This window comes from Ascaphus truei, chromosome 2 (assembly GCF_040206685.1).
Source record: "Ascaphus truei isolate aAscTru1 chromosome 2, aAscTru1.hap1, whole genome shotgun sequence".
Lineage (NCBI taxonomy): Eukaryota > Metazoa > Chordata > Amphibia > Anura > Ascaphidae > Ascaphus > Ascaphus truei.
In genome coordinates this window covers 19,719,728-19,746,662 of record NC_134484.1, presented here as the reverse complement: position 1 = coordinate 19,746,662, position 26,935 = coordinate 19,719,728, and the positions used below count along the sequence as shown (strand labels likewise).

Below are 26,935 nucleotides of genomic sequence, written 5' to 3'. Positions count from 1 at the left end.
TCTTTTGAACTGATGCGTCTGCTAATTTCAAAACGTAAAGTTTGTCTGGAGACTTTAGACAAAGAAATAAATGACATGAAGGGTTATTTTGAGAAATATAAAGATCATAGTGATTTACCTGTATTAGAAACTCGAATTAAGAACAAAATGGATAAACTCCAAAAGGATACCATTACCTCAAAACAAATTAAGTTCCAACGCGACAAAGTTGATTACGCCACAGGCTGCTATAGAAATTGGAAAAAACCGAAACAAGATTTTGAGAGATATAAATCTACTAAGGAGAAATATCCAAAGGATTATTCTCACAAAATACCATCAAATTATAGAAAAAGTGTCTCTAGTCTCAGACAAAACTCTACTGAGCCGGTACAATTTGTGTCCCCAAAACCACAAAGAAAAATTTCTATGCAGCAAAAAACCAATGTGGCCAACCAACCTACTAAGTCTAACGTTGTAGCTCCCCCCATGCCATCATTAAATCAATTAGAGAAAGAGATGGAAAATGTCTTTGATCAATATAACCATCATAATAAATACCAACCACTTATTGATTTAGATAAAGAACGTCATACAGCCACATCTAGTCGAGAGGAAGAGAGGGCCACATTCTCTTTTTTAGATTGGAGACAATCCAGGGACCCAAAAAATGCCAAGGAAGCAATAAGGGACCTATTGGGAAAAGAGAGTTCTACAAGGGAATCACACAACAAAAAAAGAAAAAACACCTTAGAGGAACGAGAGGAGGGCGAAAGAATGGAAAAGGTAACAAAACACTAAAATCCAAAACAACATTTAATAACATCTTTAATATTAGCAATTACCCCATTTCCGATAAGGAAAGCAAAGTACTCTCTAAGGGTTTATCATTCGCACCAGTCACGGGCCCAGATAGTTTTACACTTTATATAGACGTCCAAAGGTACATACGAAAACTGTGCCTTAAAAAATATTTCCTCAGAGATGCGTTGTCCAAAGCAGACACTAATAGTAATTTGCCTATCTCAACAACTACTTCAGTTAATAAAACATTTAAAAATCCATCTACGTTTTTCCCCAAATTCGTTAGCGGGCCTTTCGTTGACACCTTTGCAAACATGGTTACGGACGACCTGGAAACGCAAAGCCGTAATTTTAAGATTAAACATGATAACCTGAGTATAGAAGACAAAAATACTTTGCGTGCACTTGGAGAAAATGATGCTATTATCATCAAACCGGCTGATAAGGGGGGGGGGTTGGTAATTATGGACAAGTCCTATTACATTAAAGAATCCTTGAGAATTTTGGGAGATTTGTCCACTTACCAACCCCTCCCCTCTGACCCCACTATACATTATCAAAAGTTACTTTACAATTTTTTATCAATAGGTTTAAATCACAATATCATTACAAAACACGAATTTGATTTTCTATATAACATACATCCCCGTATACCTTTGTTTTATATAATACCAAAAATACACAAATGTTTAAAATTTCCCCCTGGCCGTCCAATAATTTCGGGTATACAGTCCCTAACATCTCATTTATCTCAATATATAGACAATATATTACAACCATACGTTGTGCAGTTGCCCTCATATGTACGAGACACTACCCACATATTGCAGACCCTCCAAGACATTCAGTGGCTTCCACATTATTATTTTGTAACGGCCGATGTCAATTCACTATATACTGTCATCAAACATGATCAAGGGTTGGCTGCCATTTCAGAAACACTAAATAATGATCCATCCGTATCTGCAGAATTAAATTCATTTATAGTTACAGGTATAAAATTTATACTCACTCACAATTTTTTTCATTTTAATAAGGATTATTTTTTTACAGATATGTGGCACCGCCATGGGTACCAAATTTGCTCCAAGTTACGCAAATCTATTTATGGGCAGCTGGGAAAAACACCATATTTGGTCCAGCTGTCCATATGGAGCAAGTTTGGTCCTATGGCGACGCTACATAGATGATATTATTTTTATCTGGTCTGGTACTTTGTCACAATTAGAAGAATTTAAAACCTACATGAATAGTAATAATTACAATCTTGGATTCACTTTCAATTCCAGCCCTTCCTCAATAGAATATTTAGATCTGAATATTTCAATCAAAAATAATAACATAGAAACCAGCACATATTTCAAACCGGTACAAGCAAACAATTATTTACATGCACGCAGTCACCATAACCCTAGTTGGGTAAAAAATATACCCAAGGGTCAATTTATCAGACTAAAACGAAATAGCTCTAGTGTTGAAACTTTTCATATTCAAGCAGAAATTCTGAAGAAAAAATTTTTGGAAAGGGAATATCCCTCTAAAGACCTTGACAACACAATCATGGAAGTTGCAAAAATGGAGAGATCCAGCCTATTGAAATATAAAAATAAACAAAAGAACAATTCTGCTAACTTAGCCTTTGTTACAAAATACAACCAAATGGCACCAAATATTTGTAAAATCTTTAAAAAATATTGGCCCATCTTAAAAAAAGACAAGGAGCTAGAGTGCATTTTGCCTGAACAACCACAGATTATATTCACCAGAGCCCCCAACATCGGACGTAAATTAGCTCCAAGCTGTCCAACTCTACAGGCCACTCCACGTAACGAAGTCACATATAAGGGGTATTTCCCATGCAATAGGTGCACTGCGTGCAAATATAGTACTAAATCTTTCAATTTTACATCCAATAACACTTCAAAAAATTATTCCATTAAACATCACATTACTTGCAAAAGTTCTTTTGTAGTTTATTTGCTTGAATGTCCGTGTGGTCTGCAATATGTGGGTATGACTACTAGATCTGTCCAAAGACGTCTGTATGAGCATATATATAACATTAAGAGAGGGCTAACCACGCACAACGTGTCACATCACTTTCTCCAGGTGCACGCACAAAATCCTATAGGTTTAAAATGCAAGGCTATCGAAACCATTACCCCAAATTGGAGAGGAGGAAACGCTGTGAGCCTATTGGGGAGGAGGGAATCCTATTGGATATATGAACTCCGTACCCTATCCCCAATGGGCCTCAACGTTGACTTCGATTTGAAACCTTTTTTGGTAACTTGATTTTCCGTGAAGTTTATCCAGGTTGTTTTTTAATTAACCTTTTTAATTTTCCATGTATGATGTTTGGGTTATAACTGATAAAATATAGAATTTACTGTATATGATATATGGGTTATAATATTTTTATTTAATATGTTTAATTATATATATATTGCCTAAATATGTTAATATCCCCTTAAGATATAGGGGACTTATTACTACACATACACACCATCACGTTAGATTTTGTATGTTATTATTATATTTCATTATTTAAAATTATATCACTAAGAATATATTATTACACAAAAAATACCACACACCTAACAAAATATAAAATATATCTATCTAGTAGTTTTTGATATTTTATAATTACTACACTATCACAGTTATATATTTAAATAAAAGCTAATTAATGTTTTATATATATATATATTTTTTATTATTAATTATTTAATTTAATATTTCCTTACACATCACAATTTTTCACTTCACATTAGTTATATATCACTTGCTTTAAGAATGTATATATATATATTCCTTATTTTATAATTATTTGTCCAGCTGAGATCTGTTTGTATACATTTGTGTATATTATGAAAAGCATTGACTTTTAATAGATAGCAGCACCCGCGCATGTGCAAGTCGAACTTGATTGACTATTTTGCAACATTAACTGCGCATGTGCGAGCGTGCTACAGGTGAAATGAGAGAAAAAAATGATTGAGACACCTATTTAAGGGACACTAACGGACACTCTTGCATAAACCCCTGAGGAAGAAAGCAGTTGCTTTCGAAACGCGTAGGGTGGCTTGCAAGGACCCCTAAAAGTGACGCCGAGACTGCCGCTGCTCCCGTGAGTTGACCTGGAGGTGAATCAGCTGAAAACTCTGACAGACGAATCTGCTGCTGAGAAATCGCCAACACGCTGCACGACATCCATCCCGCGAGCAGGCAGTGAGAGCACACACACACACGCCGGCTGGCGTGTGCAGCGCCTCCTCTGCAGATCCGTTCCGGTGCAGTAGCTGTTTGAGCAGCTGAGAGGGGATACTCTCAAAATTATCCACTGCTCGTTACCATCCTCCGTCCGGTGAGTGGGCAGTTCACCCGGTGTCGCAGTGAGGTGGTCCTCACCATTAACCATTTGGTCATTTTTATCAGTCTGTGTATTTTTATTATTTTTTATTTTTCTTATGTCCATTGTCATAGTAATTGATTATATGTTTTATTAAATGTTTTTTGATAATTTTCACCTTGATCTCAGCTGTTAGTTTTTAATATTGAGTGTTGTTTGTCCCATATACCTACAGTATCACGCTATGTTTTGTATTTTTGTCTTCTTCTTTTTTAAGCACAACTCATCTATCCTGAGCCTCACCTTGGCCCTGCATTTGGTGTGATATATCCTTTATCATATTGGCGCCTATAATACATTTGTTTCACTTTGTATTTCATTCTGACCAGGGGGTCAGTTTTAGTATGTAGGCAGCCCCTGCAAAGAGTCCAATTAACTTTGCAAGGTTTTACCTTGTATTTACATAGGGTGTTACTACCATCTAGTTAGCGCTCACCTGCTCTGTGTTTCCAATTGTTCTTTCCCCTTAAGTGAGCCGCTTTCTAGTGTAATATGTCTCTACTGTTCGCTCAGCGAGTCAGTAGAAACATTGATATTAATCGTATATTTTCTGAGGAGAATGTTCCCATTGTGGCAGACAATGCTCAAACTGATATACAAGAAATGGCAGACCAATTGGAGAAACTGCTTATCAATGAAAATAAACAGTTGTGGGATGCGATTACCATTGAAAAATATGTGGAACAAAAACGTATACCACGAGGTTTAAGGCTATTCAAAAAACCCACTACTGATTTTCAGAGTGAATCATTTATTCTTGAATGGAATCGCATCCTTGACAACTGTTCTTTTGAACTGATGCGTCTGCTAATTTCAAAACGTAAAGTTTGTCTGGAGACTTTAGACAAAGAAATAAATGACATGAAGGGTTATTTTGAGAAATATAAAGATCATAGTGATTTACCTGTATTAGAAACTCGAATTAAGAACAAAATGGATAAACTCCAAAAGGATACCATTACCTCAAAACAAATTAAGTTCCAACGCGACAAAGTTGATTACGCCACAGGCTGCTATAGAAATTGGAAAAAACCGAAACAAGATTTTGAGAGATATAAATCTACTAAGGAGAAATATCCAAAGGATTATTCTCACAAAATACCATCAAATTATAGAAAAAGTGTCTCTAGTCTCAGACAAAACTCTACTGAGCCGGTACAATTTGTGTCCCCAAAACCACAAAGAAAAATTTCTATGCAGCAAAAAACCAATGTGGCCAACCAACCTACTAAGTCTAACGTTGTAGCTCCCCCCATGCCATCATTAAATCAATTAGAGAAAGAGATGGAAAATGTCTTTGATCAATATAACCATCATAATAAATACCAACCACTTATTGATTTAGATAAAGAACGTCATACAGCCACATCTAGTCGAGAGGAAGAGAGGGCCACATTCTCTTTTTTAGATTGGAGACAATCCAGGGACCCAAAAAATGCCAAGGAAGCAATAAGGGACCTATTGGGAAAAGAGAGTTCTACAAGGGAATCACACAACAAAAAAAGAAAAAACACCTTAGAGGAACGAGAGGAGGGCGAAAGAATGGAAAAGGTAACAAAACACTAAAATCCAAAACAACATTTAATAACATCTTTAATATTAGCAATTACCCCATTTCCGATAAGGAAAGCAAAGTACTCTCTAAGGGTTTATCATTCGCACCAGTCACAGGCCCAGATAGTTTTACACTTTATATAGACGTCCAAAGGTACATACGAAAACTGTGCCTTAAAAAATATTTCCTCAGAGATGCGTTGTCCAAAGCAGACACTAATAGTAATTTGCCTATCTCAACAACTACTTCAGTTAATAAAACATTTAAAAATCCATCTACGTTTTTCCCCAAATTCGTTAGCGGGCCTTTCGTTGACACCTTTGCAAACATGGTTACGGACGACCTGGAAACGCAAAGCCGTAATTTTAAGATTAAACATGATAACCTGAGTATAGAAGACAAAAATACTTTGCGTGCACTTGGAGAAAATGATGCTATTATCATCAAACCGGCTGATAAGGGGGGGGGGTTGGTAATTATGGACAAGTCCTATTACATTAAAGAATCCTTGAGAATTTTGGGAGATTTGTCCACTTACCAACCCCTCCCCTCTGACCCCACTATACATTATCAAAAGTTACTTTACAATTTTTTATCAATAGGTTTAAATCACAATATCATTACAAAACACGAATTTGATTTTCTATATAACATACATCCCCGTATACCTTTGTTTTATATAATACCAAAAATACACAAATGTTTAAAATTTCCCCCTGGCCGTCCAATAATTTCGGGTATACAGTCCCTAACATCTCATTTATCTCAATATATAGACAATATATTACAACCATACGTTGTGCAGTTGCCCTCATATGTACGAGACACTACCCACATATTGCAGACCCTCCAAGACATTCAGTGGCTTCCACATTATTATTTTGTAACGGCCGATGTCAATTCACTATATACTGTCATCAAACATGATCAAGGGTTGGCTGCCATTTCAGAAACACTAAATAATGATCCATCCGTATCTGCAGAATTAAATTCATTTATAGTTACAGGTATAAAATTTATACTCACTCACAATTTTTTTCATTTTAATAAGGATTATTTTTTACAGATATGTGGCACCGCCATGGGTACCAAATTTGCTCCAAGTTACGCAAATCTATTTATGGGCAGCTGGGAAAAACACCATATTTGGTCCAGCTGTCCATATGGAGCAAGTTTGGTCCTATGGCGACGCTACATAGATGATATTATTTTTATCTGGTCTGGTACTTTGTCACAATTAGAAGAATTTAAAACCTACATGAATAGTAATAATTACAATCTTGGATTCACTTTCAATTCCAGCCCTTCCTCAATAGAATATTTAGATCTGAATATTTCAATCAAAAATAATAACATAGAAACCAGCACATATTTCAAACCGGTACAAGCAAACAATTATTTACATGCACGCAGTCACCATAACCCTAGTTGGGTAAAAAATATACCCAAGGGTCAATTTATCAGACTAAAACGAAATAGCTCTAGTGTTGAAACTTTTCATATTCAAGCAGAAATTCTGAAGAAAAAATTTTTGGAAAGGGAATATCCCTCTAAAGACCTTGACAACACAATCATGGAAGTTGCAAAAATGGAGAGATCCAGCCTATTGAAATATAAAAATAAACAAAAGAACAATTCTGCTAACTTAGCCTTTGTTACAAAATACAACCAAATGGCACCAAATATTTGTAAAATCTTTAAAAAATATTGGCCCATCTTAAAAAAAGACAAGGAGCTAGAGTGCATTTTGCCTGAACAACCACAGATTATATTCACCAGAGCCCCCAACATCGGACGTAAATTAGCTCCAAGCTGTCCAACTCTACAGGCCACTCCACGTAACGAAGTCACATATAAGGGGTATTTCCCATGCAATAGGTGCACTGCGTGCAAATATAGTACTAAATCTTTCAATTTTACATCCAATAACACTTCAAAAAATTATTCCATTAAACATCACATTACTTGCAAAAGTTCTTTTGTAGTTTATTTGCTTGAATGTCCGTGTGGTCTGCAATATGTGGGTATGACTACTAGATCTGTCCAAAGACGTCTGTATGAGCATATATATAACATTAAGAGAGGGCTAACCACGCACAACGTGTCACATCACTTTCTCCAGGTGCACGCACAAAATCCTATAGGTTTAAAATGCAAGGCTATCGAAACCATTACCCCAAATTGGAGAGGAGGAAACGCTGTGAGCCTATTGGGGAGGAGGGAATCCTATTGGATATATGAACTCCGTACCCTATCCCCAATGGGCCTCAACGTTGACTTCGATTTGAAACCTTTTTTGGTAACTTGATTTTCCGTGAAGTTTATCCAGGTTGTTTTTTAATTAACCTTTTTAATTTTCCATGTATGATGTTTGGGTTATAACTGATAAAATATAGAATTTACTGTATATGATATATGGGTTATAATATTTTTATTTAATATGTTTAATTATATATATATTGCCTAAATATGTTAATATCCCCTTAAGATATAGGGGACTTATTACTACACATACACACCATCACGTTAGATTTTGTATGTTATTATTATATTTCATTATTTAAAATTATATCACTAAGAATATATTATTACACAAAAAATACCACACACCTAACAAAATATAAAATATATCTATCTAGTAGTTTTTGATATTTTATAATTACTACACTATCACAGTTATATATTTAAATAAAAGCTAATTAATGTTTTATATATATATATATTTTTTATTATTAATTATTTAATTTAATATTTCCTTACACATCACAATTTTTCACTTCACATTAGTTATATATCACTTGCTTTAAGAATGTATATATATATATTCCTTATTTTATAATTATTTGTCCAGCTGAGATCTGTTTGTATACATTTGTGTATATTATGAAAAGCATTGACTTTTAATAGATAGCAGCACCCGCGCATGTGCAAGTCGAACTTGATTGACTATTTTGCAACATTAACTGCGCATGTGCGAGCGTGCTACAGGTGAAATGAGAGAAAAAAATGATTGAGACACCTATTTAAGGGACACTAACGGACACTCTTGCATAAACCCCTGAGGAAGAAAGCAGTTGCTTTCGAAACGCGTAGGGTGGCTTGCAAGGACCCCTAAAAGTGACGCCGAGACTGCCGCTGCTCCCGTGAGTTGACCTGGAGGTGAATCAGCTGAAAACTCTGACAGACGAATCTGCTGCTGAGAAATCGCCAACACGCTGCACGACATCCATCCCGCGAGCAGGCAGTGAGAGCACACACACACACGCCGGCTGGCGTGTGCAGCGCCTCCTCTGCAGATCCGTTCCGGTGCAGTAGCTGTTTGAGCAGCTGAGAGGGGATACTCTCAAAATTATCCACTGCTCGTTACCATCCTCCGTCCGGTGAGTGGGCAGTTCACCCGGTGTCGCAGTGAGGTGGTCCTCACCATTAACCATTTGGTCATTTTTATCAGTCTGTGTATTTTTATTATTTTTTATTTTTCTTATGTCCATTGTCATAGTAATTGATTATATGTTTTATTAAATGTTTTTTGATAATTTTCACCTTGATCTCAGCTGTTAGTTTTTAATATTGAGTGTTGTTTGTCCCATATACCTACAGTATCACGCTATGTTTTGTATTTTTGTCTTCTTCTTTTTTAAGCACAACTCATCTATCCTGAGCCTCACCTTGGCCCTGCATTTGGTGTGATATATCCTTTATCATATTGGCGCCTATAATACATTTGTTTCACTTTGTATTTCATTCTGACCAGGGGGTCAGTTTTAGTATGTAGGCAGCCCCTGCAAAGAGTCCAATTAACTTTGCAAGGTTTTACCTTGTATTTACATAGGGTGTTACTACCATCTAGTTAGCGCTCACCTGCTCTGTGTTTCCAGTAGTGGAGCATAGGTTACAGAGGGAGGATGATGAAGGGATTTGAAGGCAGAAAAGAGCAGGGCGAGGGTTAGATTTTGGCAAGAAAAAGAGCTTAAAGCAGGACAGGAGGAATTCGATATAGAGTGCGACTTCCTCCAGAGGCATTCAGCAGAATGAGTACAAGAATAAGTACAATATGCATTTTTAGCCAGGGTCAGGGGTTGGAGCGCTGTGAGTATTGGTATAGTGAGGAGGGTGCGGGGGCAAGGACAATGTAAATTCTGAAAAGGTGGTATGGGTCATAGGAGGGTGGAAAGGTTACATTTTAAACTGAATTCCAAAAACTGGAGGTCAATGGAAGACAGGTTGTGGGAATAGCGAGGAGAAACTGGAGGTTGAGTAAAAAGAATATGTGAGAGCAAAAATGAAATGAGGTCCAGGCTACATACCCCATTCTCATCAGATGCCGAAGCACCAGTCTCCAATAACACCTTTACCACTTCTGCATGGCCCCCCGCAGCAGCCAGATGCAGAGGCGTGGAATCATTAGTCTGAAATGCCAAGCAGAGAAAGATTCTTAAACTACAGAAAGGTGTACATACCTGCACTCTAGAATAATAGCTATAACATGTCAATTGTGTATTAGGCGGGAGCTGTCACCATAACTCTAGTAGGATCAACAGTATTAAAAGAAAGGGAAAAAGCATTATCAGGATAGAATAAAAAGAATACATTCTAACATTGTGATCTTGAGGGTCAATGGGTCTCTGTGAACAAGGGCCTTGGGGTTAGAATATCTAATTAAATCTACAGAGTAGATAATAAAAGCAGTGTGGATGACTAGCAGCAGTTTATGCTATATTGTTTGATGCATACTGTATGTAACTCTCCCTGCCTGGCTCTAAGGGTGTTTACACCTGTGTCTATGTTATGGCTACTCAGGGTGCAGGCTTTGCACAGGCTGGGTCTGTATGCGGGTGGAATAATGATGGGGGCCAGGAACTTTTGTAATACAAATACAGGAGCTTTATTGACTGCCATTGACAATGCTCTTCACTCTTAGACATTCTTCCCACTATTCGCATTAACATATAATAGACAGGGCTTGTCCTTGTGTCTTCTTCCCTAGGTACCCTTATCTTAATACACTAGGGCGGTACTGAGGCTTGTTACTGGAGTGGCCATCTTCAGACTAGCTGCCATGACTCTGGAACCTGAGTTTCAGAAGCTTCCCCCTTTCTATTTATCGCCCAGTATGATGTCACGATCTTCAGGCAGAAAGGGGCAGGGCTTAACCTCTGCTATTTCACCCCAGTACCATGTGATAGGGAAGGGGAGTTACCTCCGTGTGGGCACACACAGTTAACCCTGTAAGGTCCTAGTAATCCAAAAGGAGTATTACACATAATAATCAGAAGGATACCAGTTTACAGATCGTTATTATAAAGCATGTGTCTAGTCCTGGAGGCCAAAACTTCAGAAATATGTAGGGCGGCAGTTAGAAATGGTTCATAGAAAGTTTAATTATAACAACTCAGGGTTAACATCAAATTGAATTACAGCATAAAATACAGATCTCAGATACAACTATACATTCAACCTAATAACACTGAAATGTTTGGGTTAGGTATAAGGGAACCAACCATGTGAGACTTGGATCTATAGAATAAAAACCTATAATCAAGTAATGCCTAAGGGGAAATACTGTATGGAGTAAAATGGTCCTTATCTGCCACCACCACTCCTACCTATGTCATAGACCTCACAGCTGGGTACACCCACACAGGCTCTAGTCTTCACGCTTACTGTGTGACCTTCAGTATTCCTCGCTGCTTCCTTTCTCCCACTTTGGCTTCCAAGGTTTCTCCCAAGCCACATGTTATGACTGGATCTTACTCCCCCAAACTATTACACTCTACCCTACCCTTTTCATGTATAACAGATCCCTAAAAACTGACTTCTTCCCAGAGGCCTTTCCAACACCTTCACATCCTACATCCTCAGAACATCAGCCCTCTCTCTCTCCACTTATTCTTTTGTGTCCTATTTTGACCTCTTACATTCTAATCTCCTTGGAACAGAAACCTCCTGCCCTTTGTTATCGTGCGTAAATTGATGTTTATCTGTTTGTTATGGTCTTCCACGCTTATTGTACGGCACACTGGAACAATTTAGTGCATCCTAAATAAGTAATAATAATATTGATAATAGTGAAAACATTCTCTGAATTAGACATCTTCAATGCTGTACCAGAGGGATGTTCTGTTCTCACCTTGTTGCGTGCTGTGATTACCCCAGTCTTGTTAAACTTGAGAAGTTCCTTAATCACAGCTACACTACCTTTAGCAGCTGCAATGTGAGCACAGGTTGAACCATCCATGTTAGCCGATGTCACCAGCTCAGGCTTATCCTTCAAAAACAGTTTTACAACCTCCGAATGATCATTTTCAGCTGCTAGATGGACAGGAGTCTGTCCTTGCTAAAATAATAATAAAAAAAGATACATTCAATATTTAACATTATGTAACGTTCACGTGAAAGAACCTTTTTGTAGACCGTCCTTTGCAAAGTGGGAGGTGAAAGAGGCTTTAAGGGGCACGCATGATTTCTGAGGAGAACAGGAGGAACAACAATAATAATAATAGTTTGTTCTTGTATAGTGACATTTTGCAGGCACAGCTCCCTGCCCTGTGGAGCTTACAATCTATGTTTTTGGTGCCTGATGCACAGGGAGATAAAGTGACTTGCCCAAGGTCACAAGGAGCCGACACTGGGTATTGAACCAGGTTCCCCTGCAGCAATCTCAGTGCCCGTCAGTGTGATTATTACACATATTTTGGTTTGGACTACTAGAGTCATCAGTTACAGCGATGATAATGTATGCACACACTTAACATCTCACTCCACATTCACAAACTAAAAGAACAACCAAAATGTCGTTTTGCCGCTTTGAGTTTCCTGCAGGTACAACTTTGTGCTGGGATTATAAAATATTCCAAAAGTGGCTTGGTGTCCAGTTTCAGCACCGAGAGTCACTGAGAGATATACTACTTAAAGCGACAATCCAAGCTCCTTTTAAAAAGAAAAGATTTTTTTTTATGTTTTGTTTACCCAGGATGGAAGCAGGGGGTCTCTGGAGCTGAACCCCATTTATTTCATCTTCGGGGACCCCCCGCTTCCAGAGATACTTACCTCCATAATATTTGGCAGTTGCCACTTTCCTCTACTATGAGGGATCACGTAATTCTGTTCAAAGCTCCCGCAACTTGCGAGCCAATAGGAAGCTGGGATGTCATTGGGTTCTGCTTCCTATTGGCCCATGTGACGCGGGAACTTTAAACGTTAATGTCCAGCTAGCTCAGCCGGAGTGGCAACCAACGGTACGTATCTCTGGAAGTAGGGGGTCTCTGGATCTGAAATAAATGGGGTTCAGCTCCAGAGACCCCCTGCTTCAATCCTGGGTAAAAATAAAACATTAAAAAAAACTTTTTCTTTTTAAAAGGAGCTTGGATTGTCGCTTTAAGTAGTATATCTCTCAGTGACTCTCGGTGCTGAAACTGAACACCAAGCCACTTTTGGAATATTTTTTTGAATGCAAAAGGAAACATCTAGATGCAGAGGTTAATACATCCTATGATAATATGCCCGCTGAGTAACGCTTCCTATTGAAACTTCCCACATCGTAATCTCCTGCACATTGGAGCAAAATAACTTGATGCTTGACTCAAACAAACGAAAACCAAAAACCCCTCTATTTACTCCAATAATACCCTGGTACAAACAGATGTTATGTTGCGGTGAACTGCAGCAAATTTATTTGAATGTGGAGCGAGACATCGTTTATTAACAACGTCTCTCTGCCTGCAGTTTGCTGGGGAAGCTGGATCACAGAAAACCCAAAAGTCGTGAAGAACGTCATTTGGGTTATATCTAGTCACCTCTTAGCACAGGTGTGGGCAACTCCAGTCCTTCAATATATCCCTGCTTCAGCACAGTTAGCCCAATCAGTAGCTCAGTCAAAGACTGTGCTGAAGCAGGGATATCTTGTAAACCTGGCCTGTCGGTGTCCCTTGAGGACAGGAGTTGCCCACCCCTGTCTTTGGGGCTTATTGATTCATCTCTGAACGCCTATCCAAGTCCGTATTGAATAGGTCCATTAGAAGTAAAGATTTTAATCACACATTAAAAGTGGACTGCAGCTAGTACTGTACAATGGATCACCAGCCGCTGGTCACTGTAGCACCCACTGGAAAACATATACAGTAGAGGCAACGTTTATTCTAACATTTGCCGTAAACTAGCCGGGTTACATTCTGGGTATGTGCTGGGTATGTGCTGGGTATGTTCTGGGCTAGTTTGAGGCACGTTTAAGGCATTTCTGCATTGACTAACGACCCATAGGATTAACACAGCAGGGATCCCTGGCAGTCCAATTCAGTTTGAATGGGACTGCCAGGGACCCCCGCTGTTAATCTGATAGGCCATTAATCAATGCAGAAATCCTGGGGCTAGTTTAAGGAAAGTTTAAGGCATGTATTCAGAATGTACCTGGGTGTTTCCTGGGTTTTTTGGGGAATTGCCACTGGTTTTTGTTAGAATAAGAGTTGCCTCTACTGTATCAGCATTTTCATTTCAGTCTTCTAGAATAATCGTAAATAGGTACCAAATATTCGCCTCCTGCTTTCCTCGTTTATTGATCAATAGTTTGACTTAGAACTTGCTTTAAGCATTTAATACTTCCTGGTCCAAATAGCGTGATCTAGCAAAATGTAAAGTCTAAACGATGTATTGGAACCTCTGGCAATATCAAAACTTGGCTATAGATTGGGCACATTTCTGCTGCACTGCATGGATGCAATCTTCGGTTTGCCGCGTATTGTTCTGCATCGATGAGTGGAGCGTGTCTGCAGCATGGTCACCACTTACAATGTCTGTTGCATTCACATCCGCCTTCATATTTAAAAGGCTGTTGCACACATCCAGCTGGCCGCTCAGGGCCGCCATATGAAGAGGTGTTCGCTTGGTCTGGAGAAGAAAGAGACACACACAACATGAATGTCCAACACTCCCTTTCAATGGTGGTACACTATATACTAAGGTAGGGGTTCTTAAGCCCCCCCAACGGGTCAGGTTTTAAGGATATCTCAGCTTTAGCACAGGTGGATCAATCAGTTCCTGCTTCAGTACAGGTGGCTCCATAGACTGAGCCTCTGATGGAGCCACCTGTGCTAAAGCTGGGATATCCTTAAAACCTGACCTGTTGGGGGGTCCTGAGGACTGGAGGTGAGAACTCCTGGACTAAGGACAAGATGCTTTTGAATAGTTTATTCTGTATAATAGTGCTAATCTTAATACCAACAACCTCCAAAGGGTAATTCAGGTTCATGCTCAGAAATAGCTGTGAAGACACCTTAATCTGATGCTTCTGAAAGGACAGGAATACTTTGCAGAACTCTTGAGGAAGAGCTGATACAAACTCTTCCTATTCAGTCATCCCACAAGAATCTAATGGGAAGTAACTACATTTCATGTCATGCTGTTCAATACACAACGGAAGATACATATTTCTAAGCATATCATCTCAAAACCTGCAGAATTAGTATGAACATTGTTACTCCTTTTTAATTGCATCAATTAAGTGTTTCATTGCATTGGTCACAAGGATGGCTACTTACCAAGGACATGGCATCAATACTGGCAAGGTGAGTGTCCACCAGTAATTTGACAAGGTGGTTAAACCCATTCTGAGCACAAAGATGAAGTGGTGTCAGACCAAGCTTGGTTTTAGCATTAACGAATGCCTTGTGCCACAGCAAAATATCTGCAATCTGGTCATGACCATTCTCTGCAGCCAAGTGCAAGGCTGCTTTGCCATGCTGTAAACAAAACAGATGGTTAAGATAAAACAGCCATATAAATGTAAGGAATCCGGTTCTGCTTTTGGTTATAGCCTTGCAGAACTGTGCAGTTTCTAATTACTCCCTCTGGCAATCTATAAGCACCTGTGCTAACTATCCTTCTGCCCTAGCCGGTGTTCCGTCATTGGAGGAATTCTCACACACATCCCTCCTGTGATTGGCTCACTGCCCTTTATATACTAGGCTTTAGCACTGACTCAGGGCCGAGCATAATCCTTCACTGGACGTTACTGTGTTCTGCCACAAGCTGCTTGGCTTGCCTTGTGCATGCATTTACCTCTCTAGTTTTTGTTATTAGTTCCTGTGTTTCCTGAGGCCTGCTGCTACTCTCCATGCAGAGGTCTGTGTTCTCGTGTTCCCAGAGGCTTGCTGCTACTCTCCATGCAGAGGCCTGTGTTCCTGTGTTTCCTGAGGCCTGCTGCTACTCTCCAAGCAGAGGCCTGTTTTGGACTCCTGTGCTTAAGCGTTGGTTTGCCAGCACTGGTTCCTGGTAACAAAAGAAAACAGCGCACAACGCCAAATAGTGAAGTAAATTCAACAATGTATTATAGAATTAAAAAGGGGGTAATATATCTGCGTACATGAAAAAAGTTGGTAAAAGGCATGTAGTGTGTATCACACTGTTTACCACTCGGCAGCTGTTAACTGTAGAATCGGGTGCTTGCTTCCCTCTGCTGATGCAGCTCAGTTGATTCTGGGGCAGGACGTCAGTCTTTCACTCCCAAGGGGATTTCCCTTCATGCAGCCAGGTTCAGCAGCTGGTACTGGGGCTCGGTGAAATCGCTCCTGCTTCCTGGCCGATATGAAGCTGCTCCTGTACCTCGGCAGGTGTATCCTCTGCACAGAGGTTAAAACGCAGCTTGCTGGGGTGCCCTCAGCGTGCCGCGGTGCCGCTCCGTCGCGGGACGCTGTGTAGTGACGTCACTGTCTACACAGCAGTGGTGGATTCAATAGGGAAGTTTGAACAGTCTTACAAAGTCTCTCACAAGTGTCCAAAACAGCACACAGGATGAAATGAAAACAGGACAGGCCAATACATAGACAAAGGCCAATGTAGGCAGATATAAGGCAATAGAATGTTACATCCAGCTAGTTTCGTAGAATTAACTACTTCTTCAGGGTTTAATCCCCCCTTTTTAATTCTATAATACATTGTTGAATTTACTTCACTATTTGGCGTTGTGCGCTGTTTTCTTTTGTTTCCATTCTCTTAGTGTGTGTGGGGTGCTGAGCCACCCCTGCGTTTACAGCTGCAGACGCCATTATCCCCAACACGGTTATGTGGCACTTATTATTTAATGTATAATTATCTCACTGTGGGAGTTGTGGTTTAATTTTTTTTTAAATTTTTTTATCACTAAATTGATGGTATAGTCACTGCACTGTATATATTTATACATTTACACTTTATAGGTAGTTAGGTAGTAGCGCACAGTTTTGTTTTTTGTTTTTACTGGTTCCTGGTACCTGCTGTATTCTCCCCTAGCAGAGGTACCTTTCGTTTCCTGAGGTCTGCTGCTACACTCCATGCAGAGGCCTGTTTTGGACTCCTGTGCTGAAGCGTTGGTTTGCCAGCACTGGTTCCTGGTACCTGCTGCATTCTCCTGTAGCAGAGGTACCTTTCATTTCCTGAGGTCTGCTGCTACTCTCCACGCAGATGCCTGTTTTGGACTCCTGTGCTGAAGCGCTGGTTTTCCCCAGCGCTGCCCTGCGGTGTTCCTCGGCCAACCTGCTTTCTCCTCCTACAGACACCGGCATCATGGGCCGAGGCCGCTCCTCGCACAGAGGTCGCTCACGCTCCTACGCTGAAGCGGGGAGCTCCTGTCTACCCGTTGCCGAACTCCTGCTTGAATAACGACGATGCTGCCTTCTCCAAACCTGACCCTGCTATGTATGACTATGAACTGCGCACTCCGGATCCGACTACGTGGTCTCAGGTCGGTGATTATATAACCCCACCTCAGCCCCACGGTCCGGTCCTGGTTTGTGGCGAGTACGATGGGATAGTGCAAGAGCGAGAGGCCATGCCCTGAAACGGGAGAGTTCCGGGGTGATGGGAAGCCGGCCCAATACAAAATATACCGGCGGTTTTTGGTATCATTTACCGGAGTTCTGCTGATGTGGGACCAAAGAACTAAAAGCATAAAACACAAGGTCGAAACTACTGGAATAGGTCCCTCAGTCTTTAACTGGTCTTCTGATTGAGCCATCTGTACTGAAGCAGGGATATCCTGAAAATCTGACCTGTTGGGGGGCTTGAGGACTGGAGTTGATCACCCCTTGTTTAGGTAATTCATTTTCAATAAAGGTAATCCAAGGCTGCATACTGTATATTAAAAACAAGATGTATTTTTGTACGTGCCGCTTGCACTGCCTTTCTAATGTAAACCTGCAGGATTGTGTATGTTTCTTGCATATATTTTGGGCAATATAATTTGAATTCCCTCCCTGAATTTAACAGTTTCATTAGAAGCAGCTCTAGAGTTATGGAAGTGAGGAGAATTAATCAATATAATTTGACACTTCAACATTTATCTTCATATTAAATGTCACACTGATGTGTTACACAGTTCGTATTACGTTAAGGAATTATTAGTTATCAAAAAATATCGTTAAAACATTCCCTTTTACTCTTTGCCATTTTTATTAATTAAACAGAAAAATGAAAAAAAGGTCCTAAATCTTACATCAGTATCAGTCTTTTTTTGTAGAAAACCATTTATTAGCAGTATAAATATTAATTATCTGTCTTTTTTGTTAAAAAAAAAAAAACTATTGATTAGCAGTATACATATATATTATCGGTCTATTTTGTAAGAAAAAAACTATTTATTAGCAGTATAAGTATAAATTATCTGTCTATTTTGTAAAAAAAAACTATTTACAGTATTGGCAATATGCATATATATTATTGGTCTATTTTGTAAAAAAAACTATTAGCAGTAAAAGTATATCTGTCTATTTTGTTAAAAAAAACTAATTTTTAGCAGTATACATATACATATATAATTGGTCTATTTTGTTTCAAAAGATTTATTAGCAGTATAAGTATAAATGATTAACATCCAGAATGTTTCACCCAAAAGCAAACATACTGTACATTACAAAGCATGTGCTTTTTCCATTTTGATGAAACCGTCTGTTAATAAATCGTACCCAGTACATTATATATGAGCAGCAGTATAGATTATAAAGTCCATCTTACCTCATCAAATACATCAACACGTGCGTGGTTTTGTAACAGGATTTTTACGACCCCAGTGTGACCTTGTTCTGCTGCCGTTAAAAGTGGAGACCACCCGTTCTAAGGAAAGAAAACTGGTTTCAGCCACACGATCTGCACTTTCATTGTAATCTGGTTGGAATATTTGTGGATTATCTTAAGTGGCAAGTGAAGTGTAGATATGTGAGGTCTTGCATGCTCTATACCAGGGAAGGCCAACTCCAGTCCTTAAGGGCCACCAACAGGTCAGGTTTTCTGGATATCCCTGCCTCAGCACGGTGGCTCAGCCACTGATTGAACCACCCGCGCTGAGGCAGGGATATCCAGAAAACCTGACCAGTTGATGAATTTACAATGCATCTGATCACAGAGTTGCTATTGGAGATGGTTGGGGTTCCTCAGAATTTCACTTGGGGTTCCTTAACCAAAAAACAAAGGTTGGAAACCACCGCATTAATGGCAAAGGTTGATATTGAGGCAGTTTTTCGATTATTGCCGATCAACCAGACTTGTTTAAATTTATTGAATTGACAGTTTGAGGGTAGTATTTATTTTGATAAATATTTACCCTGGGGTTGTTCATTATTCTGTTTTCATTGTGAGATTTTTATCTACGTAGTTTTTTTGAATCAGCAATAAAATATGAGACGAATTTGTACGTTTTTTTACTGCATTATTTTGATGATTTTCTGTCCGGGGGCCCAGCTGGCAGTGATGTTATCTTCTAATTTATTGTTAGCATTTCAATTTCCCCCAACCAATCAGCAACTGCCCAGTAGCCCTATCAACCAATGGGCAGTCGCCACACGTTTAACCAAGGGTCCAGCATCCACGTGGACATGCCAGCCTTGGCTAACTGCAAATTAGGCCACCCAGTTATTAGGAAAGATGGTGCATTTTCATATTTCAATTCCTTAACACGATTTGGACCAAACGTTTTGCCGATGCTGTAGCTCTGGAGTATATTGAATCTGGTCCACAGTCTCATAGGGAGCTGACTTTCAGCAAGATTACATGTACTATATCAAGCACCCGTTTGGATTAGGAAACCTGTTTTCTTTTTAAAAGGAGGAAAATAACATTTGAAATATGCAGTCATTTTGCTAAGTTATGTAGAGAGAATTTTTACACACTTACTTTGTTAAGCTAGGTAGAGAGGTAGCAAAATGTACAGTTTTTTGGTGCCGCAGACCAAGATGCGGAAATCCGCAGTGCATCCACAGCACCAAAAACAGTACATTTTGCGGCCGGGGAGGATTAATGCTGTGGGGGCCTCTGCTTCTGAATGGGACCCCTGCAGCTTTATTCCTCCCGGGCCAGACAGTCTATAAGAGTTGTGCAGACCGACGCAGTCTCTCTCTGTGTCTCCCCGAGATGATAAGGAGCAGTGAAGCAGTCAGAACCAGTCTCCGTGTCTGTTCTTTACCTTGATGATGTAGATTCCCAAATATGGATATCTACATTATGAGGGGTGAATACTATAGGACCATATTCGGTCGTCTACATCATGGGTACGCAAACTGGGGGGGGGGTGACATTTTCAGGGAGGGGGGGGCGGCGCATACAGAGACCCCACACTCTTCCCACAACATTTAAATTAAATGCCGGGGGAGTGCGTAAGGCCTCTGTATATCCCTTACCTTCTCTCCGGCGGCTTCTGGCGAAGCGTTTCCATTGCAACACGGCATCAAATGACAAAGCGGGTCACAGGATGTCGCAACGTCACACGACATCATGATGTCAGAAACGCCAGACAAAAGGTATAGGAGAGGGGGGATGGGGGGAAGAGCAGGCAGAGGGCCGCAGAGAAAAAACTTTGCAAACCCCTGGTCTACATCATCAAGGGGTGTTGGACAGAACATTAAAATCATTTGAGACGGCTTCTCACTGCCTCCAACCTTCTCAGCCGCTCTGGGGAGACACGCAGAGAGACTGCTTCCTGTCCCTCCGTGCAGCTCTTCCAGCCTGGTCGCTGGCTGGCTGACGGTTTGGAAGTATTTACGCTGCAGGGGTCCCACTCAGAGGCATGCATCCTCCTGGGCCACTTACTGTTTCCAAGGGCCGCCATCGGCATGGCCACCAGGCCACCGCTGCTCGCCACCGTGGCACCGAGAACAGTCCATCTTGCTTCATCTGTACTAGGCATCACAAATGTAATTGTGTGTGTTCAATTGACGCCCGGATATTAATTACAGAAGACAATAGCACGCAATACACACCTTTGCTTGCTTGTTCACGGCCGGCTGCATCCTGTTGGAACCTATCTGTCTAATTATTTCCAGTAGAACATCTTCATTTCCCACTCGGGCGCAGTAATGAAATGGGGTCTCAAATGTCTGCAATATAGAGAGTGAAAGCACAATAAAACTGAAGATATTATATGCCCATAAAATAAGAGAATGGATTTCAACGTTCCTTTACAAGTTTATACCATGTATAAACACTGTGCTATAAAACCAATCAAGACGTCATGAACGGCAAAGTACTATACCTTCCATAAAATTCAATATCGAGATTCGAATAACTTCTCTCTTTTTTCCCCCACACATGTAGCCAACGTTATTGCAACTGCTGGCGCCCGGCAGTGGGACAGACAACGCACCAGGGGGAGAAGCTTGTTTTCAATCGCAAAAGCGCACAAGAGCCACCAGCAGGTGAAATAACGTTGGCTACATACGTATATCTTTATCTATATAGCGCCCGCAGCTGTACTTAGCATTTTACAAGAGAGACAAAACAGTACAGGTAATTATAGTACAATAAGTGCAACAAATAAGATCAGAAAGGAAATCCCTGACCTGGAGAGCTTACAATCTAAGTGGTATGTTGGGAACAAGTGCAGTAGATGGCAGTGCTTGGCCACAATGGCTGGTAGGAGTGGACAGTAGCCATGAAGCCAAGCTATTGGGGTGGTTCATTTAAGAGGGGAGTTTTAAGGTTTGACTTAAAAGTGGGGAGAGAAGGTACTGGGTGGATGCGATGTGTGAGTAAGCTTCACAGGTAAGGGGCAGTGAGGGAAAGGGGTTTGCAGTGAGGGAAAGGGGTTTAAAGCCAGAGAAACCAATAGAGGTGAAAGGGGTGGAAAGGAGACAGTTGTAGGTAGTGCGCAGGAGACAAGCATAGTCTGTAGCCCTGTACTGTACACAGCCCTGTAGATGTCCTTTTTTCAGGCATGAACCCCTCCCTAACCAACCAAAAATTAAGGACAACACAAAAGTCCAAGTTAACAAATGCCAATCACATTTTTAACGAGTAGCAATATTTAATTTTTTTAATTCTCTGTGGAGGTTCCCATGGAAATCTTCGTAAACACTTATTTATCTCTCTAATTTCTGATTGCGTATTTAGTTACCTTCTTTTGACGACCCAGTGGGTCTTCTCATAGGGAAGGGTGGTAATAAATCTGAGTATCATGATCATTGGGGCAGAGAAGACAGGATAAACAAGACTCTGACTGCACTTTATCTTTCAAATGTCAAAGGCTGATTTAGAATACTATTTTATAGGCATCAACTATTAAAACTGAACCCAGTTCATTTTTGTTTTTTTTGCCGAGACTGCACTTTTAATCACAGGGGGATTCCTCTTCCCCTGGCAACAAGTTCACAGCATGTCGCTTTGATTCTCTGGCAAGAGATGAAACTAAACCCCAGAGACTGCAAAACTCTGTGGGAAACACAAGTGAATGAGACTCAAGGGGGACGAATTTAGGGTCGGGTGACAACAGTGGAGTAAAAGCGCAAACTCATTGGATAGTCAGGTTGCGACTTGCACAAATAAGATCCCGGTATACAGAAGAGTTGGCCAGGCGCTAACGACAGCTTGCGTAGGGCTAGTTAATTTAACGACTCGAAACCCAGAGCGGAGGTGTGTGTCGATTACTAAATTTATTTAAACGAGCTCAACTCGGGCGTACATACGTGAAATTGATCTGTCTTCTACTATATAGTGTAAAGGGTTAAGTGCGCGCTGGCCGTCACAAGTCTCCTTTTGCAATCCCTTTTCAGTGCTGCTCCCCGTCTCCCGTGATCAGCCGGGCTTGAGAACACTCACACATATAAAAACAAAAAGAATGGGGGCGCAGAAAAGAGGAGATAATCACTAAAAGTGCAAAAATAAATCAATTTATGATAACATAAAATAACAAGTAGAAGACTTACAATAAAAAATAGGATCGTGTGGATCCAAGTACACCGAACAGGCAATTAACACAAACGGAAAGTCCGTGGTCCAGGCAGAATCCCCCTCTCCGGATCGCAGTTGGCATGTGCTGAGGGGAAGTCCTAAACCGGCATACACGTGTGGTGATTCCTGCACTCGTGTAGGCACTGTTGGGCTTATTGCGTCGTCACGTAATTGCCCAGCATGCAATGGCTCTCCTACGCGTTTCATGTCAAGTTGGACACTTCGTCAGGAGGTTTCCCACGTGACACGAAACGCGTAGGAGAGCCATTGCATGCTGGGCAGTTACGTGATCACGCATTACGCCCAACAGTGCCTACACGAGTGCAGGAATCACCACGCGTGTATGCCGGTTTAGGACTTCCCCTCAGCACATGCCAACTGCGATCCGGAGAGGGGAAATCTGCCTGGACCACGGACTTTCCGTTTGTGTTAATTGGCTGTTCGGTGTACTTGTATCCACATGATCCTATTTTTTATTGTAAGTCTTCTACTTGTTATTTTATGTTATCATAAATTGATTTATTTTTGCACTTTTAGTTATTATCTCCTCTTTTCTGCTCACCCATTCTTTTTGTTTCTACTATATAGTGTCCAATTTAGAGATGGATCAATGAACTTTCTTAATTTAACGCTGTAAGAGATGTGTGCAGAGGCACATTTAATGGAAAACGATTGGGGTGAAATTTAATCCTGGCTTTATTGAGCCTGTTCCTTTAACAAGGCAAAACATACAAAAAGAAACAAAATAAACCAACACCTACTCCTAGTCAGGAGTCTGACTAAATATTTACTCCAGCTCTTCCTAACTGGGTGGCTAGCTAAGCTGGTTGCTGACCCAAAACATGTACTCATACACCAGTCCAACAAGAAAGTCTATCTGTTTCTGTTGCTGTAGGGGAAGGCCTCTCTGCTCTCCTGGGTCAGCACCCGTGGCTGCTAAGGAAATCTTCTGGCATTTTGCCCCAGGAGGCTTTTTTAGAGTTCAAATTAGTCAGGTGGAGTCTGATCAATTGCATGGCTGCAATCAACCAGCTCCCTGCTAGATTTAGAGGCAGTTTTTCTTAAACGGGGATCCCCGTTACAAACGCCTTTTCTTAATTATGAATATTTAGAAATCAGATTGCACAGTAAAAATTCAACATTCGCAAGGTACATTTTAATGGTGCTTTGGCTGCAGTTGCTGCTGCTCTATTGATGCGCAGATGCTGCCTTTCTATCCCTGAGAATAGACCAAGATCCCGTAGAAGAAAGAAAAGAATGATTAGGGCTAGAGGTAATGCATTTGGCATGCCTGATGATGAGGTACTCTAGAAGTAACAGCTCTCATCATTATGGAAATTATTTAGGCTAATCTAGAGCCTAAAATACACATAACAGCTCCAATGAGCAAACTATTGGCAGTACTGCATTTTTGTGTTACAGGGTAAATTCAGGGCACTAAACATACTATGAATGCGAGATGTTAAAAATCTGCGTACCAATGGTGCTAATCCAGGGGTGGGCAACTCCATCCACAAGGCCCAGTATGTATGTATGTATGTATGTGTAGTCAGGTCCTCTGGTACCACCCCTTCTTACCCTGGTGCTAGTGGGAGCTGCCGGGGTGGCCGCGGCGCCGTAGACTCCCGGAGGTATTGGCTCAGGGCGCCGCCATGTTATGCGCGATTCGTGCATGCTCAGTAGCGCGATAGTTGCGGCGGCCCCTACAGATAGAGTTGCGCATGCACAGTGATACAGGAGAGGTGACCATTTTAGATAGGAGCATCCCCAGCGGCGGCCATTACCAAGGAAGGCTCTGTGTGGGACTACAAGTCCCATGAGCCCCAGGGAGTTGGGATACCAGGTGGTCACAGCAGCCAATGGGGTTGTCAGTACTCTCTGCTCTCTGATTCTGAAACATTCCGCGTGCTGGAGAAAACAGGCAGTTGGTGTCAGTTGGTGCTGGGAGGCAAGGGGAGAGGAGGTGCGTAGTGCAGGGGGTCAGTGACCCACTGCATAGGCCAGAATATTCCCCTAGGCCACAGCGCAGGCCCTGAGTCACCTGGTGGTACTGCAGGGAACAGCCCTAGATAGGGACTTTACCATTTACTGATAGTAGCAGTCAGGGACACAGCATCTTCCTGAGCTACAAGGTGATCTGTAGTTTGGGATCAGACTGCATTGCGGAGTCAAGCCTCGTGAGAGACCTCCCTGACAGTGAGGAACTACTCGTGAGAGACGACGCTGGATCAGTGGATCCTTTTCGAAGTATCAGCGACCGGGTGCTGGAGCGCCCGGCAGGTATTATTATAAAGTGCACCAACACCGGTACCTACAGGCGCTGATCCCGCCTTGGGGGGTGGGTTTCTTGGGGACACTAAAGGTTAAGTGACCAAGGGACTGGTCCAGTACATTGGACACGGTGTGGGGTGCACACGGTGGTGGGGAAGGGACACTTGCACAGTGGGTGCACTCTGAACTACTGGTATACAGCTATATCATTCTTATATGTGTATATGCCATTCAAGCTTATAACTGCCATATAAGTGTGTATGTTCGCTAATGTTATTTCATGTATATGTGTTATTAGGCCCAACGTGTATATATATATATATATATATATATATATATATATATATATATATATATATATATATATGAGACAAATATATATATAGTAAACTGTTACATATACTTGTGGTTTGTTATTATTGTTCTTGTCCAGGGGAATCTCACATCTAGGGGATCCTGGGCAAGTGGAGGCGCTGCCATTTACAATTGTTGCCCCAGGCTCCCAGTTAGCGGAGGCTCAGATCTCGGTGAGCCAGCAGGTATATACAGCATCAGTAGCCTGTCTAGTCAGCAGGAAAGAGGGTTACATATGTATGTATGTATGTATGTATGTATGTATGTCTTTATTTATATAGCAAAAAAACATGTAAAAAAACATGTAGAGCTGCACACCAATGCAAAATTGAATAAATAAATGATACTACCGGTGCTCCTGGTTCAGGGATATATGCCTGGGACATCCAATGTTGAGCAAAAGAAGAGAGATCCAGGGCAACTTCGGATTTTATAAGAAAAAACTATTTATTTCAGCCCATAAACACGACGTTTCATCCCTCCTAGTAGTAATACACGTGACAATCATATAAATAACAAATAATACACATAACAGATCATGGGACTAAGTGCTTCAGACATAAATGTAACATTTCGGAAGAGGAGTCCCTGCTCCGAAGAGCTTACAATCTAATTGGTAGGTAGGGAAAACGTACAAACTGTAGGGGGGCATTCTGGTAGGTGCGTCTGCAGGGGGCCAAGCTTTATGTATCATGTGTATAGTATTAGCCATGGTGCTACTCATATGCTTCTTTAAGCAAGTGTGTCTTAAGGTGGCTCTTAAAGGTGGATAGAGGGGGTGCTAGTTGGGTATTGAGGAGAAGGGCATTCCAGAGGTGTGGGGCAGTGAGAAAGGTTTAAGGTGGGAGAGGGCTTTAGCTACAATGGGGGTAAAGAGAAGGCTTCCTTGAGCAGAACGCAAGAGTCGGGTTGGTGCATAGCGAGAAATTAGGGCTGACATGTAGGGAGGGGCAGAAGAGTGTAAAGCTTTAAAAGTGAGGAGAATTGAGTGCGAGATGCGGGATTTGATAGGAAGCCAGGAGAGGGATTTCATGAGAGGAGATGCTGAGACAGATTTAGGAAAGAATAGAGTGATTCTGGCAGTAGCGTTTAGGATAGATTGTAGGGGAGAAAGGTGAGAGGCAGGAAGGCCGGACAGCAGGAGGTTACAGTAATCGAGACGGGAGAGAATGAGGGTCTGAGTCAGAGTTTTAGCAGTCGAGCAACAGAGGAAAGGACGTATCTTTGTGATATTGCGGAGGAAAAAGCAACAGGTTTTAGATACATTTTGAATGTGAGAGAGGAGTCGACTGTGACCCCTAGGCAGCGTGCTTAGGTTACTGGGTGAATGATAGTACTTCCAACAGTAATGTGGAAGGAGGTAGTAGGGCCAGGTT

At 41.1% G+C, this 26,935-nt stretch overlaps 1 protein-coding gene across 1 annotated transcript in view; it reads right to left on the bottom strand.

The window, feature by feature from the left end:
• The window catches only part of LOC142476069 (uncharacterized), a 166,995-nt gene that overhangs the window by 40,711 nt on the left and 99,349 nt on the right, over positions 1-26,935 (bottom strand). The window contains exons 15-20 of the mRNA XM_075581639.1: positions 20,969-21,085; positions 18,732-18,830; positions 15,284-15,484; positions 14,535-14,633; positions 11,881-12,087; positions 10,058-10,159 (exon numbers count right to left, since the gene is read on the bottom strand). Of these exons, the coding sequence (XP_075437754.1) occupies positions 10,058-10,159; positions 11,881-12,087; positions 14,535-14,633; positions 15,284-15,484; positions 18,732-18,830; positions 20,969-21,085 (825 nt within the window). The remainder of the gene's footprint in view (positions 1-10,057; positions 10,160-11,880; positions 12,088-14,534; positions 14,634-15,283; positions 15,485-18,731; positions 18,831-20,968; positions 21,086-26,935) is intronic.